The sequence below is a fragment of the Parambassis ranga genome, unplaced genomic scaffold (genome assembly GCF_900634625.1).
Source record: "Parambassis ranga unplaced genomic scaffold, fParRan2.1 scaffold_47_arrow_ctg1, whole genome shotgun sequence".
NCBI lineage: Eukaryota > Metazoa > Chordata > Actinopteri > Ambassidae > Parambassis > Parambassis ranga.
Window position 1 is genome coordinate 64462 of NW_021144805.1, and position 16026 is coordinate 80487.

The 16026-nt window shown below is 42.8% G+C and overlaps 1 protein-coding gene across 1 annotated transcript; it reads right to left on the bottom strand.

The window, feature by feature from the left end:
• Positions 1 to 566: 566 nt before the first annotated feature.
• On the bottom strand, positions 567 to 4851 carry LOC114431142 (immunoglobulin lambda-1 light chain-like). Its single transcript, XM_028398757.1, has 5 exons — positions 4656 to 4851; positions 4268 to 4581; positions 3794 to 3839; positions 2481 to 2786; positions 567 to 622 (listed from the first exon to the last, which is right to left on the bottom strand). Exons 1-5 carry the CDS (start codon positions 4777 to 4779, stop codon positions 567 to 569), a joined length of 846 nt encoding a protein of 281 aa, XP_028254558.1. The 5' UTR covers positions 4780 to 4851.
• Between the last annotated feature and the right edge of the window lie 11175 nt (positions 4852 to 16026).

The window sequence follows — 16026 nt, forward strand, 5'->3', positions numbered from 1 at the left end:
AATACTATTTACAAAGAACATATATATAAATGTTTGGCTGAGCAGGAGTCCTTGGTGCTGCTGGACTTTATGATGCCACGGTGAAGACCTTGGAGTCCTCTGGCTGTGAGTGGGACATCATCTGGGGGAGGGGGGGTCTGTCTCCTCTGTCCACCACATCGTCCATCAGGGTTTGCAGAGCTGACGATCGGCGGCTGCCATGTTACTAAAGATGTTTTTAAAAAGGGCAGAAATAATAATAATAACTTAAACAGAGCGGTTTCCAAAGCAGCTTAAAATATGAAAAGCTATAAAATATGTATCCTCACCCTCCAAAGGTGATGATGGTCAGTGCACCTCCTCCAGGACAGACAGCTGGTCCTGCAGGGAGCCCCACTCTCCTCTTCCTCCAACAACAAATAAATATATTTAAAAAGATCAAAATTTCTAAATCCACACTGTTGTCTCGTTTGTTGTGTAGTCCGTGTTGTGTCGCTATCGCTGCTTTTGTTTTTCCCGGGCTTGGGGGCAAAAGTTATGACGTCGCGCCACAATCAGATAGTGCTTTGAAGGCTAGACCGTCCCATTTACCAGCGGATCCTCCGGAGACTGCGTAGGCTGTGTCCTCCGAAGGATGCAGACGCTGAATTGGAACACAGCTACAGTTGGAGTATCTGTTGCACAGGTGCTGCTATATCTGATCTAAGTTCTTTTTGAATCCTCACATTTAAAGTTACAGAGCGTAACTTTTACAAACTGACTTTTTGTTGGCTGCTACACTAACTTTACTTTATTTGAGCTGATTCAGAAGATGATCATGAACACATATGCAAATGTGATTCATCCCAACTCTGTGCACTATTTGAAGTTAAACTGCTTATTTTTTCATCATATCCCAGTGGCAAAGAGAACAGTGCCCCCCTGAGTGACACCAAAGTAGTGAGCCATCTGCTGGTGATCAGCTGCATGTACCAGAAGCAGATAAAGATTTCTAATATGATGTTAAAGGTGTCACAGAGGAGGATCGGACTTTCAGTAGATTTAGTGTGTGTGCGTGGAGGAGCGCAGCTGTACACTGTCATGCTATGGGTGTCCAGAAGGAGGAAGGAGGACACTTGATGCCGTTTGATGCCTTTTTTCCACCACTGGCAAAATCACTGCAGCTTGTGGGGGGAGCAGACAAAGGACAACGTGATCAGGGAGGGGGCGGTTGTGTGGAGTGCGAGGGCCCAAACATCGATGCTTGCAGCTTTAATTTTCCTTTGATTTCAATCATTTCTGACCTCTGCTCAGGTTCATACTCACAGACACCTTCACAGACAGAATGTATGACCACATGGTTAATGCTGCATCTACACTTCATGAATAGAAGGATTATTAGTGTAGAGAGAGACTGGGGAACAGCTGCAGACTTCAGTTCTATTCTCAGTGGTTATTAGGACAGAAAGCAGCCAATCAGACGGCTCTGTGGGTTTCACTGTGACGGTTGCAGAATCATTCCAGGAAGTCCTCAGACCCCCTCACTTCCTGCTCACTTCATGCTGTTTAAACAGATCAGTCTGCACTCAGTGTTGTCAACAATTGAAAAAATAACAAAAATGTGTTTGGATACAAAACATCAGATCTGAAAGAGTTTATCAATATCAGAAAGTGACAGAGCTGCAGAGAGTCTGAAGACAGCTGCATGTTCATTTCTTCTTCTACTCACATTTATCATCAGATCACAGAGAGCACGTGTGCAGATAAAACATTCAAACATTCTCTCATTTTATGTCACAGTGAAGAAAACAGCAGAGTCGTCGGCGTGCAGATTTATAAAAGATTAACACACAAAGACGCCACGCCACACACACAACAGCCGTGTGGGTTCATCCTTTGGTTTTTATCACATCCTGTTCTGCACCTGCTGCTTCACAACCACAGTCACATGACTCCCAGGCTGCAACATGATTGATCAGCTTTACTGTGAAATGACAATAAAATAATGTGAAGACACTTTGTAATAAACAGTAAAGGAAAGCTATAAATGCAGAAAGATCAAAGCAGACAGGAAGTCAGATTCAGTTTTATACTGACTCAAAGTTTTAGTACAAAGAGAAAAAAGTGCATCATGTGATCACTGATGGACTCTGAGCACAGTGATGGATGATGTGATGGAGGACGAGCAGTCAGCCGATCATCAGCAGAGAGAGTCCACAGCAGTACAGCAGACTCTTCACTATCAGCACAGTGTAGAGCAGCAGGAGCAGCTTCACCCTGCACTGAGTCTGGAAGGACACTGACACACACAGACAGACAGGTCATTCTCTGATTGTGTTGTAGTGTGAACATCTTCATCCTGAATGGATCTTACAGTCAGCGTGCTGCACAGCTGGCAGGTCTGCAGGTTCTCTCTCTGGAGGACAGGAAGCTGCAGCTGGAAGCTCTGAAACAGAAAAGGAGTCACATGTTTGGAAACGTCCTCTGGTCTCTGCTCAACATCTGATCAACACCTTCATTACCTTGCTGTGTTTGGGCCTCCACTGTGCCCCCCTCGTGGTTGACGTAGCAGCTGTACTTATACGTGCTGTTGTGCTGCTGGATGAACAAGATGGCGGTGCTGCATTCCGTCTCTCTGAGCTCCAGCTGCTCTCCCTCAGTAGGAGGCAGCTCCTCCAGCAAGCCGTTCTCCTTCTGTCGTTTCCAGGAGAAGCGGACCAGAGGAGGAACCATGGCTGAGGCCAGACAGAGCAGGGAGCTGCTCCCTTCAGGATGGCCTGTGGATGCTGCTGGGTACATGCTTACCACAGGCTTCACCACCTGCTGCTCTGAGGTTACACAATACAGACACACGATCATCAATGAAATCATTTCTGAACCCACTTGTCCAGTACTACATGGTCATGGGCAGCTGGAGTCTATTGTATTTGTCAATGGGCGAGAATTCTCAATAGGCAACCAGTCTATCACAGGAATACCACAGGAATGTTGGAGGATATGTCTGAACTCTAAGACCACTAAAAGCAAAAAAAAACAAGCTAAAAAATGTAGCAGCAACTGTAGTATTATTGTATACTGCATAAACAAAGCACCTTTTGTGATCACATGTTGAAGATGTAGAATATATTATATTTGTGCAGAGATTTGTGATTTAATTCCATCATACCTCATATTTAAACATATTGTCTTTACAATGTTTAGTGTTAAACATTACAGTTTGTAAACCAAATAATGTTAACAACAGCAAATAATAATGTTTACAAACTAATAGCTATCATGACCAAAATATTTATTTAAACCGTAAGCAGACAAATATATGCAGTATATGCAGTCTTCAGAGAGTACATAATTCTATGATATATTTTGATTGTGTTGTACATTTTTATGTATTCAGCAACAGCTCTGATCATGTATGTAATGTAATAATAATAATAATAATAATGATGTGATCCAAAATATGAATAAAGTGAAAGGCTCAGACAGCTTCATTGTCACACTGATCGCTACATGCTATGGCATGAGGCAGGAAAGATTTCCTGTAGACTGTACAACACCTCATCTCTGTGCCAGAGATCACATGGACTCACTGCTGTAAGGGACAGATTTTGCACAAGGTTTAGGTTTTTAACTTTCAAATTGCACATTGTTGTTCTTGTACTTATATCTTCATATCAAATTGCACAATCCTGTCTTGACATATTTATACCTGCATTGCATTTTTTTCTTTTCTTTTTTTATTTATCCCGTCTTGGGATAAATAAAGTATTTTCTATTTTATTCTATTCTATTCTAAACACAGTTTTAACATTTCCAACTGTTAAAAAGAAGTTCTTACCTGTTACTATCAGTTTAGTTCCAGGACCAATGGTCCACACGTCACACTGTGAAACAGGCTCATACAAAAACCTGCTGAGTGAAGGATCCAGTCAGGAAGCAGAATTCTGTCAGAATTCAATGTTGCAGGAACGTCTGTGTAAAACAGAGACACTGAAAATCTCCATGTTTGTAGAAACCATCAAAGCGTCCTCATCATCAGCTTTTTCCTGCTGGTTCTAAACTTCCTCTGTTAACATGTGAAGCTCCGACTGAAAGACTCCCAGTCAGCGTCCCCTCTGATCACATGGACTCATTCCTTCCTTTGTTGGGATCAAACATGGATTTGTGCAGCTTTCAATGCTTCAGAGCTCTTTGAATGTGTTTGAGTCTGAGATGGAGGTGAAACATGCAGCTGATGTGGTTTTCTGTTCTCTGCTGGTTTTTGTTCAGGCTGCTCACATCTTCTCCCACTGTGATGACTTCCAGTATCAACCCGACAGGAGCAGTAGTAGGTGGCTGAATGATCCTCTTTAACTGTCTTGATCTCCAACTCCCAGCCCTTCTGTGTATTTAAAGCTGAGAAATCATCTTTCTGAGGATGAGTGCTGTAAGTTTTATCAATTTTACCACTGTTCCTATTAATATCAAAAATCACTCTGAATGTGTCCTTGTCTTTCTTCTGGTACCAGTACACATAAATGTTGATACACTGTTGCACCTTCTCACAGCTGAAGGAGACACTCTTGTTGACTCTCCTGGTCAGTGTGACATCATCCTGAATCAGATCTGCTGCCATGGTAACCAGCGCTGCAGAGACAGATGGAGGTCAGTGCTTGTTACAGGTGCAGGTCGTCAGCGCCTGATTGGCTGGAAACACTCACCTGAACACAGACAGCAAAGAGCAGCAGCCGGCAGGAGAAGCATGTTTCCTCTGGTGAACTCACAGAGAAGTGACGCTCGGATGCAGCTGATGCCAAACCAGCACGAGCTGCACAAAACTCCCATGAGGCCCTGCTGCCCTCAGATAAGACTGCTGAGTGCTGTGGTTTTGTAACCACACCATGAAGGGGGAGCTTCAGATGACTCTGATCAGTGCTAACAGACTCTGCACTCTGCTGCTTCCACCAATCAGGAACAGGAGAGGAGAAACACTAAAGTCTTCACTGTGGAGCACTTTCGACTCTTTGTTGATGAAGATTTGTCACCCTCTGGTGGCACAGAGAAACAGTCTCAATACTGATATTCACTCTGACATATTCCTCAAAGTGAATGTGTTTTAAAGGCTATGTTCACTCTCCAGGTCTGTGTCCATGAAACAACACTTTCTGTAGAAGGATTTGCAGTGTGAGGACTCAGATCTAATGTTTGTATGAGAGACAGTGGAGAGATAAGTGTGAAGCCAGACACTTCCCGCTTTATCACAGTCAGTAAACAAACATGGATTTTGATATATTCATGGTGCACGTACCAAACTCAAGAGTCAACTGCTCCAACCAGCTAATCTATATTGACTGGGTTGCCATGGCAACAGAAACTAGCCCTGCCAGCACTAATTGTACACCTGTGTCCTGTTAACCAAATCAGCTTTCATGCATTTTTTGTCTACCTTCTGTCAGGGTTTGTAAGATGGCGGACACACTCACAAAACGAATTGGCAAGAAGAGGGAGGAAACCATTGACAGTAAAAACTATGGACAGAGCCTCCGTGACGTCACCCGTTTGTTTCTGAAGAGCCGTTTTGAGTCTCAGTGGGAGGTTCCGGGACGTGATGACCGCCGCCATGTTGGCAGCGTCACGTCAACTAAAGCTCCGAATATGGACAAAGAGGGGGGGCACGAGCGGGGTTTAGGGGGGGCGGGCGATCGTGGAAGCAGGAAACTCACGCTGTGATACGTCAACTGTCTGTCACTCAAGCGGCAACGCCCATAATTAGGCGTAATTTTAAGTCCGAATACAATTGAAACGAGTGAGTTGTAAAAAAATTCACCCCCCGTACAATTGACACTAGAAGAGAACCTATCATCTGAGACCAGAGTGGTTTTTTGTACCAGGCCGTAAACATGTTCTTTTCTGCTGTGAAATCGGCCATTTTAACATGGGAGTCTATGGGAAATTACTCGCTTTTGGAGCCAGCCCCCAGCTGTTGCAGCAAGTTTTGACACTTCCGCATGGGCTTCCACTTTGAGCCCCGAAGGTTGCCGCTTGGAGGAAACACACAGACTTTATACAAAGGAGGACGGGAAGACAATAGGACACAGGTGAGGCACATTAGGGCAGAGCAGGTAATCAACGGGAGGGGGAGGGTGCACACACGAGGAGGGGAAGTAATGAGACCTGAAACACAAGGAGAAACAGAGACTACAAAATAAAACAGGAAGTAACACAATAAAAACAGTACTAATGCAAAGGTACAACAAGGGCCAGAGCACCTGCTGAGGAGACTGCGGTCTTTTGGAGTGAAAGGGGCACTCCTGAAGACCTTTTTTTTTTTTTTTTTTTTTTTAAATATATTTTTATTAATTTTAAGGTACAGCATGTATAGCAACATGCAAACAACAAAAAAAGAAAGTACACTCACAACCACAACATAAAGGTCGGAACATAACACATCTATGCTTGTGACAATATTGCATGGTTACGGTTAAACAAGGGAAATGGTTGGAAGAAAAAGGTTAGATTCCATACAGCAAGACATAACGTGTCAGCCATGGTTTTCGACTGATCACTTGTTAAAATAGTTCAATATAGGATCCCATGTCTTATCAAACTCCTTTCCTCTATCTTCATCATACAACCTCAATCTCTCCAAATGCAGCATGTTAGACATTTCACTCAACCATAAATTATATGTAGGGACAGCTTCCGTTTTCCACATACGTAGGATCAGTTTTTTTGCAATTACCATTCCAAATTGAACAGCTCTCATCTCATATTTAGTAGTAGAAGGAAAGACACTTGTAGCTCCTAAGATCGCTACAAGAGGGTTAGGTATCAGATGTTTGCCGAAAGCCATGGAAAAACACTGAAAGATGCATTGCCAATATGAATGGAGTTTGGTGCATGACCAGAAGGAGTGCGTCAGGGAACCTATAGTAGATTTACATCGATTACAGTCGGGCGAGACAGCAGGATAAAATTTATGTAATTTCTCCTGTGAATAATGGAGCCTATGAAGTACTTTAAATTGTATAAGATTGTGTCTGGCATTAACTGAACATTTGTGCACACTATGTAGACATTCCTCCCATATCATATCGCTTAATTCCACATTCAACTCATCTGCCCATGCCTGTTTATGTACCTCTGTTAGTGGCAGAGCTTTATCAAGAAGTATTCTGTAAAAAAAGGAAACTGCCCCTCGAGTAGCTGGACTAAATTTAGTAATTGTGTCAAGAGTGTCGTGTTTATTCAGGACTTCAAAATTTGGTACACTTTTCTTAATAAAGTCTCTTATTTGTAAATATCTGAAAAAACTAGTGGTAGGTATTGTAAATTTTGCTTGCAGTTGTACAAAGGATGCAAAATTGCCATTAATATACAAATCTTTTATGGTATTGATTCCCCTTTGTTTCCAATCAGAGAAAACTTTATCATTTAAGCCGGGTGTGAAAGCATGATTTTTGCAGATAGGTGCATCGGTATATACCCGAGGGGCCTTAATATACAGTTTTATCTGTTCCCAGATACGTATTGTATCTTTAATTACAACACTGTTATTATAATGTAACTTATTGACTTTGGTAGGACTGTTAAGCAATGCTAGCAAAGAGGTATTTCTACAAAGCGACCATTCCATGCTTATCCAGGCAGGGTAGGTGTATGAAGGTGAATCTGGAGAAAATGTTCTCCACCAAGAAAGTACAGACAAGTGGGCGGCCCAGTAGTACATTTTAAAATTTGGCAAAGCAAAGCCTCCAACATTCTTCAATTTGCACAGATGCTTTTTTGAGATTCTGATGGCTTTATAATTCCATATAAAGGGCACAATGATAGAGTCTAATTGTTTAAAGTACAATAGAGCAATAAATTATGGAAGGCATTGAAATAGATGTAGAAAACATGGCAACACAATCATTTTAATTGCATTAACTTTACCAACAAGGGAAATGGGCAGGGTCTTCCAAAAATATATGTCAGGGTTTGTGGATGAGGTGAGGACACAGTTGCAGAACGCAGAGCGGTTCAAATCCAAAAAAGGTCTTTATTTAAGGCCAGGAGGGCAAACAAAACAAACTAAAAATCACACTTTGCGTGGTTCAAAAGGCAAGGCAAAAGCTAACTAAACTAAAATTCACACCTAACGTGGAAAAGCCACTACAGGGCAAAAGCAAACCTAAATCAAAGCTTGGCAAACAAAAGGCATGGCATGGCATGGCATAACCTGGTCAAGTGGCTGTAGCATGGTGGCAGAGACGAAGACAAGACAAAACACAATCCCCTTGGGTGACGACAAGACAAACTGGCAGAGAGTGCAGGGAAGACAAAGACTAAATACACAGGGACCAGGGAAGACAACGAGGCACAGGTGACACACATGAGGGCAGGGCTGGTAATCAACAAGGAGGGAAAACACAGGAAGCAAAACTCAAGACAATACACAGGGAGGACAGGACTACCAAAGTAAAACAGGAAACACAAAACAAGACTAGACAACTAGAAACACAAAACAAGACTAGACAACTAGAAACACAAAACAAGACTAGACAACTAGAAACACAAAACAAGACTAGACAACTAGAAACACAAAACAAGACTAGACCACTAGAAACACAAAACACAAACCCAAGGAAACAAAACACCAGAACTACAGGAAAATAACAACAACTAAACACAGATTAAACTAAAAACCCAAAACAAGGAAAACAAAACCATAAATAAACACCAGGTCATGACAATATATACTCTGTTTAAGTTGCTCGATTTTATTATGCCAATTCCGATGTAAAAGATTCTTAGGATTCTTAGTCACAATTACTCCAAGATATGAAAAATCCTGAAGGGCTTTCTTGAATGGTGTAGATTGTATATATGTCATATCTATTTCCTTTGAAATTGGCATTAGTTCACTTTTATCCCAATTAACAGAAAAACCAGAAAGTCTGCCAAAGTTACTAATTAACGTCAGAAGATGAGGTATCGAAGCTTGAGGGCGGGAAACGAATAGAAGGATGTCATCCGCATATAATGAAATATGATGTTCTCGTCCAAAGATGTCAATAGGAGATATTAAATGATTTTGCCTAATACTAGCAGCTAGTGGTTCAATACTAATAGAAAACAAAAAAGGGGAGAGGGGGCACCCCTGGCGGGTTCCCCTTCTGATCAATATAGGTGATGAAATATCCTGGTTGGTTATAATTGAGGCAGTTGGGTGTGAATAAATAAGTTCAATCCACTTAATAAAGGAGGGTCCAAATCCAAATTTTTTAAGAGTAAAAAACATATAAGGCCACTCCACTTGGTCAAACGCTCGCTGCGTGTCCAGAGAGATTACTACTGCATCCTCTGAATGTTCTGCATATAGAATGTGGAACAAGCGGCGCAAATTAAAATACATATGTCTATCTGGCATAAAACCAGTCTGGTCTGGATGGATAATAGAACAAATGTGCTCCTTTAATCTGTTGGCTAAGATTTTCCCAAGAATTTTAGTCTCAATAGGCAATAAAGAAATAGGACGATATGAAGAGACCATTTCAGGGTCACGGCCAGGCTTAGGGATAAGTGCAACATTGGCCTTATATAAAGTAGGAGGTAATCTAGAGGTTTGCAAAGAGTGTTTCAGCATACGTAATATGAACGGGGCAAGTTTAAGATTAAATGCCTTAAAAAATTCAATACAAAAGCCATCTGGTCCACCAGCCTTATTGTTAGGAAAGGAGGAAATTACTTTTTGTATCTCCTTTAAATCAATATCCGCTTCTAGTAAAGAGATGGACTCATTGGACAATTTAGGCAGTTTCAGATCCTTAAAAAAAATTTCCATCAACCCTTGATCAGGTTCTCCCTGCGATTGATAGACCTGTTCATAAAACTTAGAAAAACATTTACTTATTTCCCCAGGATCGGTCAGAAGAGTCCCGTTATTCATCTTAATAGAATGTATGGCTCTGGATGCCTGATTGCGTCAGTGGGTAACGTACTGCGTCACTTCCTGTTTCGACACTGTCCTGTTTGTTCACTTGGTGTGCGCTGTTGGTGCTACGGACTTTCTGCATTAGACATATTGTGTTTGCTTTTATTGTGGTAATACACAAGCACCGTAGTGTTAGAGTTAAGTGCACCAGTTTCTGGGTTCCCTTCTCGTTTACCACTGTAGCGAAGCTTACCGTAACTTAGCGGTTAGCATTAGCGCTTAGCATGGCTTCTTCCACTCGCTCTGCATCTCCCTCTCCTGCTCACTGCACGGTGTGTGACATGTTCAGTTACTCCTCTGCCTCCTTTAGTGAGCATGAGGTGTGCACAAAGTGTAGCTTATTCACAGTCTTGGAGGCGAGGCTAAGCGAGTTAGAGGGTCGGCTCCGCATGTTAGATAATAGACCTGTAGCCACAGCAGCTAGCCAGCAGCAGTTAGCCTGTGCGGACCAGCCTGCCTTAGCTGATGTTATCCGCACCCCGGCAGCCCCTGAGCAGCCGGGAAGTCAGAGAGGTTGGGTGGCGGTTCGAAGGAAGCGTAGCCCGAAACAAAGGCCCGTGGTTCACCACCAGCCGCTTGACATATCGAACCGTTTTTCCCCACTCGGCGACACACCCGCTGAGAAGCCGACCCTGGTTATTGGCGACTCTGTTCTGCGGCATGTAAAGCCGACACCAGCGGCTATAGTTAAGTGCATCCCGGGGGCCAGAGCGGGCGACATAGAGGGTAGCCTGAAGCTGCTGGCGAGAGATAAGCATAAATACAGTAGGATTATAATTCACGTCGGTGTTAATGACACCCGGCTTCGCCAGTCAGAGGTCACTAAAGTTAATATTGAGTTGGGTCAGCAAAAATGAAACATTTTTGGACATTATGGAATTGTATTCGTATTTTAACGCAGATATCTTCTTTAAGATCTCTGGGTTTTCGCCTTCTCTATATAATGTTTCGAGATCCGACATTTGGTTTTCTATTTCCACTAACCTTTCTTTAGATTTTCTTTTTTCTGCTGCCTCATAAGATATTATATGGCCCCTGAGAACTGACTTCATGGCTTCCCAAAGTGTGGAGTCATCAACTTCACCATTATCATTGGTGCTTATATAAAGATCTATTTTGTTTAACAGAAAGGAGCAAAACTCCTTATCCTTCAATAGGGAATTGTTCAGACGCCAAATGGGTTTTCCGGTTTTGAGATTTAATTTTAGCTTTAGAGAAACTGGGGCGTGATCAGATATGAGAATGTTATGATAAGTACAATCAGTAATTTGTGACAGTAATTTAGGATCCAAAACAAAATAATCAATCCTAGAATAAGACCTGTGGACAGCAGAAAAGTAGGAATAATCTTTCGCTGTGGGGTTAAGAAGCCTCCAAATATCCACCAAATTATATGACTTCATAAGATTATTAAGAGTTAAACTACTCTTTGAGGCACTAGTGTGGGGGTGTTGCCGATCAAGGAATGGGTCTAAAACACAATTGAAGTCTCCTCCTAAAATTATATTAGAAGTTGACATATTGGATAATGTATTAAAAAGATTTTGAAAAAATATGGGATCATCAAAATTGGGGCCATACACATTTATCAAGGCCATTGACATCCTATTTAGCTCTCCTTTAACAATTAAGTATCTGCCTCTGTCATCAGAGATAGTTTCCTTGTGGACAAAAGATATATTTTTCTTAATAAGAATTGCTACTCCTCTGGCTTTTGTGCTAAAATTTGATTGATAGACATAAGACGCCCATGAAGGACACAACATTTTCGCAGCTGTTTTCGTTATATGTGTTTCTTGAAGAAAACAGACATCAGCTTTCAGTGCACGCAAATGTGTGTACACTTTTCCTCTTTTTAAAGGGCTATTCAGTCCTCTTACATTCCAGCTGACTAATGTAAGACCATCTTCAGTATGTTTACTTGACCTGTTTAACATATCTATAATGCAAAATGACACATTACATGACCATGGCAAAAAAAAATGCATTAGACTATTAAGATAGATGTGTCGAAGAAAACAGAACATTGAACAAAACGTATGAACAAACAGGAGGAGGAAAACTTGCCCACGTGCAGTACTTCCATACCCCAAACTCGAAGTCAAAGCTAAACAACGGTGCCAGTTTAGGGCCCACGTTAGCATATAACTACTCTCCTCACCTCATCCAGTGGAGGACTCCATCTCCACAAATAAACATAACATATCAAGAATTTTACCTCACCCAGATCACAATATAAACAGCTTTTTACCAGTCAACATTTAGTCCATGTTCTGGCTGGATCCAAATTCTGTGTCCCAGTCTTTAGACTCTCGGCCCAGAAACTTTTCAGCCTCAGCCGGGGTGTTGAACACTCCTGTGTTATCATTCACAGTGACCACAAACCTGGCGGGGTGTGTGGAAATATATGGTCAAACTTGGTCAAAATATATGTCTGTCTGCATATATGGTAAAAGTGTATGGTTGTGCATAGATCCAGACCTCTGGCTGAGGTCATAAAGCATTCCGATGTTTAATGGTGTGTTTAGATATTCGAACTGCAAACCCCTAGTTGACCCAGAGATGTAACCAAAGAGACAAGATATACTCAAGGCCGTAACAGGAGGATCTGTGAGAATACACACACACCCTCACATCTGAAATGTGAGTGGGAGAACTTCAATGTCTTTTAGTTTCGTATACGCCTTCCACCTTGTGATTATTGAATATGCATGTTTCACTGAAAAACATTACCTTTTATGCCTTTCTATGTAAATGTAACCACACCTTGTTGTGAGATTAATAAAATGAGCCTAATGCATGGGACCGACAGAATGCAAATGGTCAGCTGCAGGAGCAGATCGAGGGGTCTGTATTGAGCTGTGCATTCTCCCTTTATATAAAGGCGAAACTGAAACTGATCAGTACTGGTTTTCATTCAATGTTCTGTGCATCGGGGACGGAGTCTGGGAATCCGGGGTGACCAGATCAGGTCACAACAATTGGGGGCTCGTCCAGGGGATCAAAGGGCAAAAAATCATCCTCAGATCCGTCAATTGAACACAAGGGCCGATTACGAACAGACAGAGGACACGTGGCGCCAACAATAAGGTAAGCAGACCTTTTATATCTGCATTGACTACTCTAAAATGTAACGTGTCCCGAGTCTTAGTAGTAATCTGTCTGTAAAAGCAAAAAGAACATTGACTGAATGAATTTAACTGTATGTGAATGAATATGACTACAGTGAAATAACCGTAAGTGAATGTATATGACTACGGTAAATGAGTAATGACTACAGCTGTTTAAGAGATAAGTAAATGATGCCTGCAGAGGAATAATGCCTGCAGAGGAATAATGCCTGCAGAGGAATAATGCCTGCAGAGGGATAATGCCTGCAGAGGAATAAGAGAAAAAGGGGTAGCAGAAAATCCTGAGTGTGGCGACTCCACCGGTGCTCTGACGAGGGGCCGGAAAAGCTGGGTTTGAGGCCCGGGGCTTGAGGAACCCTAAATCACTACAGAAAAGAGAGAGAGAACAAGACCAGGCAAAACACATGGTATGCATGTTGGACAGACTGGAAACTGAAACAATGACCGCACTAGTTAGGCGGGAGTTGAAGTAAGTCAACAGGCTTCCAAATTACAGATATATAAGATTCTGGTGTCACGGACAGAGGCTAGTCTCGAATCCATTGGACTGAGTACCAGGGACACAGCGTGCCATATTTCTCAGTCGGCCAGAATCTAGAAAAAAAAGGAACTCTTGAGACTCATAAACTGTGAGTCGTCTGAGATAAAGACGACAAGACCAGAGAGTAGAGAGTAAATAATGAAATAACTGTGAGCCGTTCTTACACTGGACGGCAAGACCAGAGAATAAGTCCTGTGAGTTCATGAAGCACCCCTAAAGAGAAACAAAGAGAAGTGAAGATACAGTACTGACACACACACACCGAGCTCGCAGTATAAATGGGTAAAGCATGAGTGTGGAATGTGTATGAATGCCAGAGACGAGGTGAACTGAAGCAGCAGCACTGCTGGAAACCTTAATCGGTGTAAACGTAAAGCAGTGGCCTGTTGAAGTAGGTTCACTCACGAACTGGATTAGTGTTTTGTTGTGCACATACTTTTGTATATATTTCTGATGTGAACATAGTTTCTGAACTTTTCTAACATCATAGTTTTGTTAACTCTTCTGAGCACAGTTTTGCAAATAACACATTATTATTAAGCTTTAGTTTTAATTTTCACGTAATCACATGACTGAGACTTTGATGACTGACGACATGGACGGAGAATTTAACAGAGACACTGTTGATGATGGGTGGGGTCCGAACAGCCCACTAAAAACAGTAGAAGCTCAACTGATTATTTTAGAGAAAGCGCTGCATCAGGCTTTTGACTCTAAAACCGCATCTGAAGAGATGACTCAGATGAGGGAGGCAGTCATTAATTTGCTGGGAGAAATAGGCCGTGGCATGAAAGATAGAGGTTGTTTACAGAAGGAGTTTTGGAGAAAGGAGGGTGAAGCGAAGGCAGAGAGGGAGAAGGCCAGGAAGAGTGCAGAGCAGTGTGGCTGGTCTAAGAAAGGGAGATTTAAGAGGGAGCAGGAAAAAGCAGAGGAGAAGAGAGTTCAGTGGGCGCGATGGGCTTTAATAGGTCAGGGTGTAACTCACCTCATGACTGAGAAGCCCAAAACACAGGATGCCAAAGCAGAAAAACCTAAGGATCCCCCACCGTATACAGCACCCCCTCCTACTGCACCACCATCCTCTCATTCATCTGCTGGATTATATCCAGTTTTACAAATAACTCAAGGCACACTGGCCATAACAGACATGCCTGATTCCTCTGAGGCGTGGTCTGATGACAGCTCTCACACGTCCCAAGTGAGTAGTGTGTCTGCTTTACCCTCGGGAGTTAGCACCCGTGAAGGGCCTCCAGAGGCCCCTGCCCTTTCACCTTTCCAGCTGCGAAAGGACAGAGAACTGAGCTGCGACGGAGCACTATGTGTTGCAGCTGAAGCCCCGCTGTCACACAGAACACAGACACCAGACATTGTGAACACAAAGCAGGGAGAAATAGACAAGGTGCAACAGTTGCAGGAGGAATTAAAGGAGTTGCGGGCTGCTATAGCTCAGGACTTAACACCACACACATATGCACACGCTAACCCCCAATTTGGAGACGCTACACTTCACGTGGGAGGCGTGTGGAAAGATGGATCACAGGAAGGGAGGACAGCTGGAATTCAGATGCAGGTCGAGGGTGTTTGGTCCGCGGAGCAGGGAGAGATGTTTGATCTATTACAGAGACAGGCCAAGGCTACTGAGGAGTGGTTGAAAACACATGAAGCTGAACACTTAGCACACAGACGCAAAACACACCACATGACAACTAGATCTCAAGGATATGATAATACACAGACACTCAACTATCAGTTACCATTGATTCAAACTGAACACCAGATCAAATATCGTCCATTCCCACTAGGTGATGTACAGGCACTAGTGGATAAATTACCTCCAGTGGCCGAAGGTGGAGCAATGTGGCTGAGTCAACTTGACAGTCTGACAGCAGGCCACAGACTCGCTCTAGGTGATTTTCGGGCCGTTATTTCTAGGTGTCTTACAGCTTCAGAAAGGAGGGACATAGAGGAGGACGCCGCCACTACTAGACAGAGAGATGACACACCTTTCACTCAGGTCAGCACTGAAATAGGCAGAGCACTAAGACATAAATATCCTCTGCCTGCTGGAGCCGCCGTTCCCACTTTGAGATGGGACCCCAAACAGAGTCCAAGAGAATATCTTAATCAAAGCAAAGACACATGGATCAAACACACCGGGTGCCACCCTGGTAACCCAGGCATTCAGATGGTGTGGTACAGGACCGCCGTCCTAAACGGGGTTCCTGAGACTGTAAAAACTGCCATGGATAATAACCCAGACATGGCAGGGTGTGATTCCAGTGTGTGGTAGAGACATCTAGTACATCACTTGGCCCAAGAGGCAGCACAAGCTGACAGTAAAGATGTCCAGGATTTGCAAGCACAATTATTGAAACTACAATTGACTGAGGCCAGACAGAAGGCCAATGAAAAAAAGAAAGATAAAAATAATAAAGTCATGGTTG

Excerpts from the sequence above, each read along its gene's own strand:
- LOC114431142 (XM_028398757.1), bottom strand. The coding sequence starts at position 4,779 with ATGGGAGTTTTGTGCAGCTCGTGCTGGTTTGGCATCAGCTGCATCCGA. Across the intron at positions 3,840-4,267 it reads CCTACTACTGCTCCTGTCGG|TGTGACGTGTGGACCATTGG; the intron begins GTTGATACTGGA and ends CCTGTTTCACAG. Across the intron at positions 623-2,480 it reads GGAGGCCCAAACACAGCAAG|CGTCTGCATCCTTCGGAGGA; the intron begins GTAATGAAGGTG and ends GTTCCAATTCAG.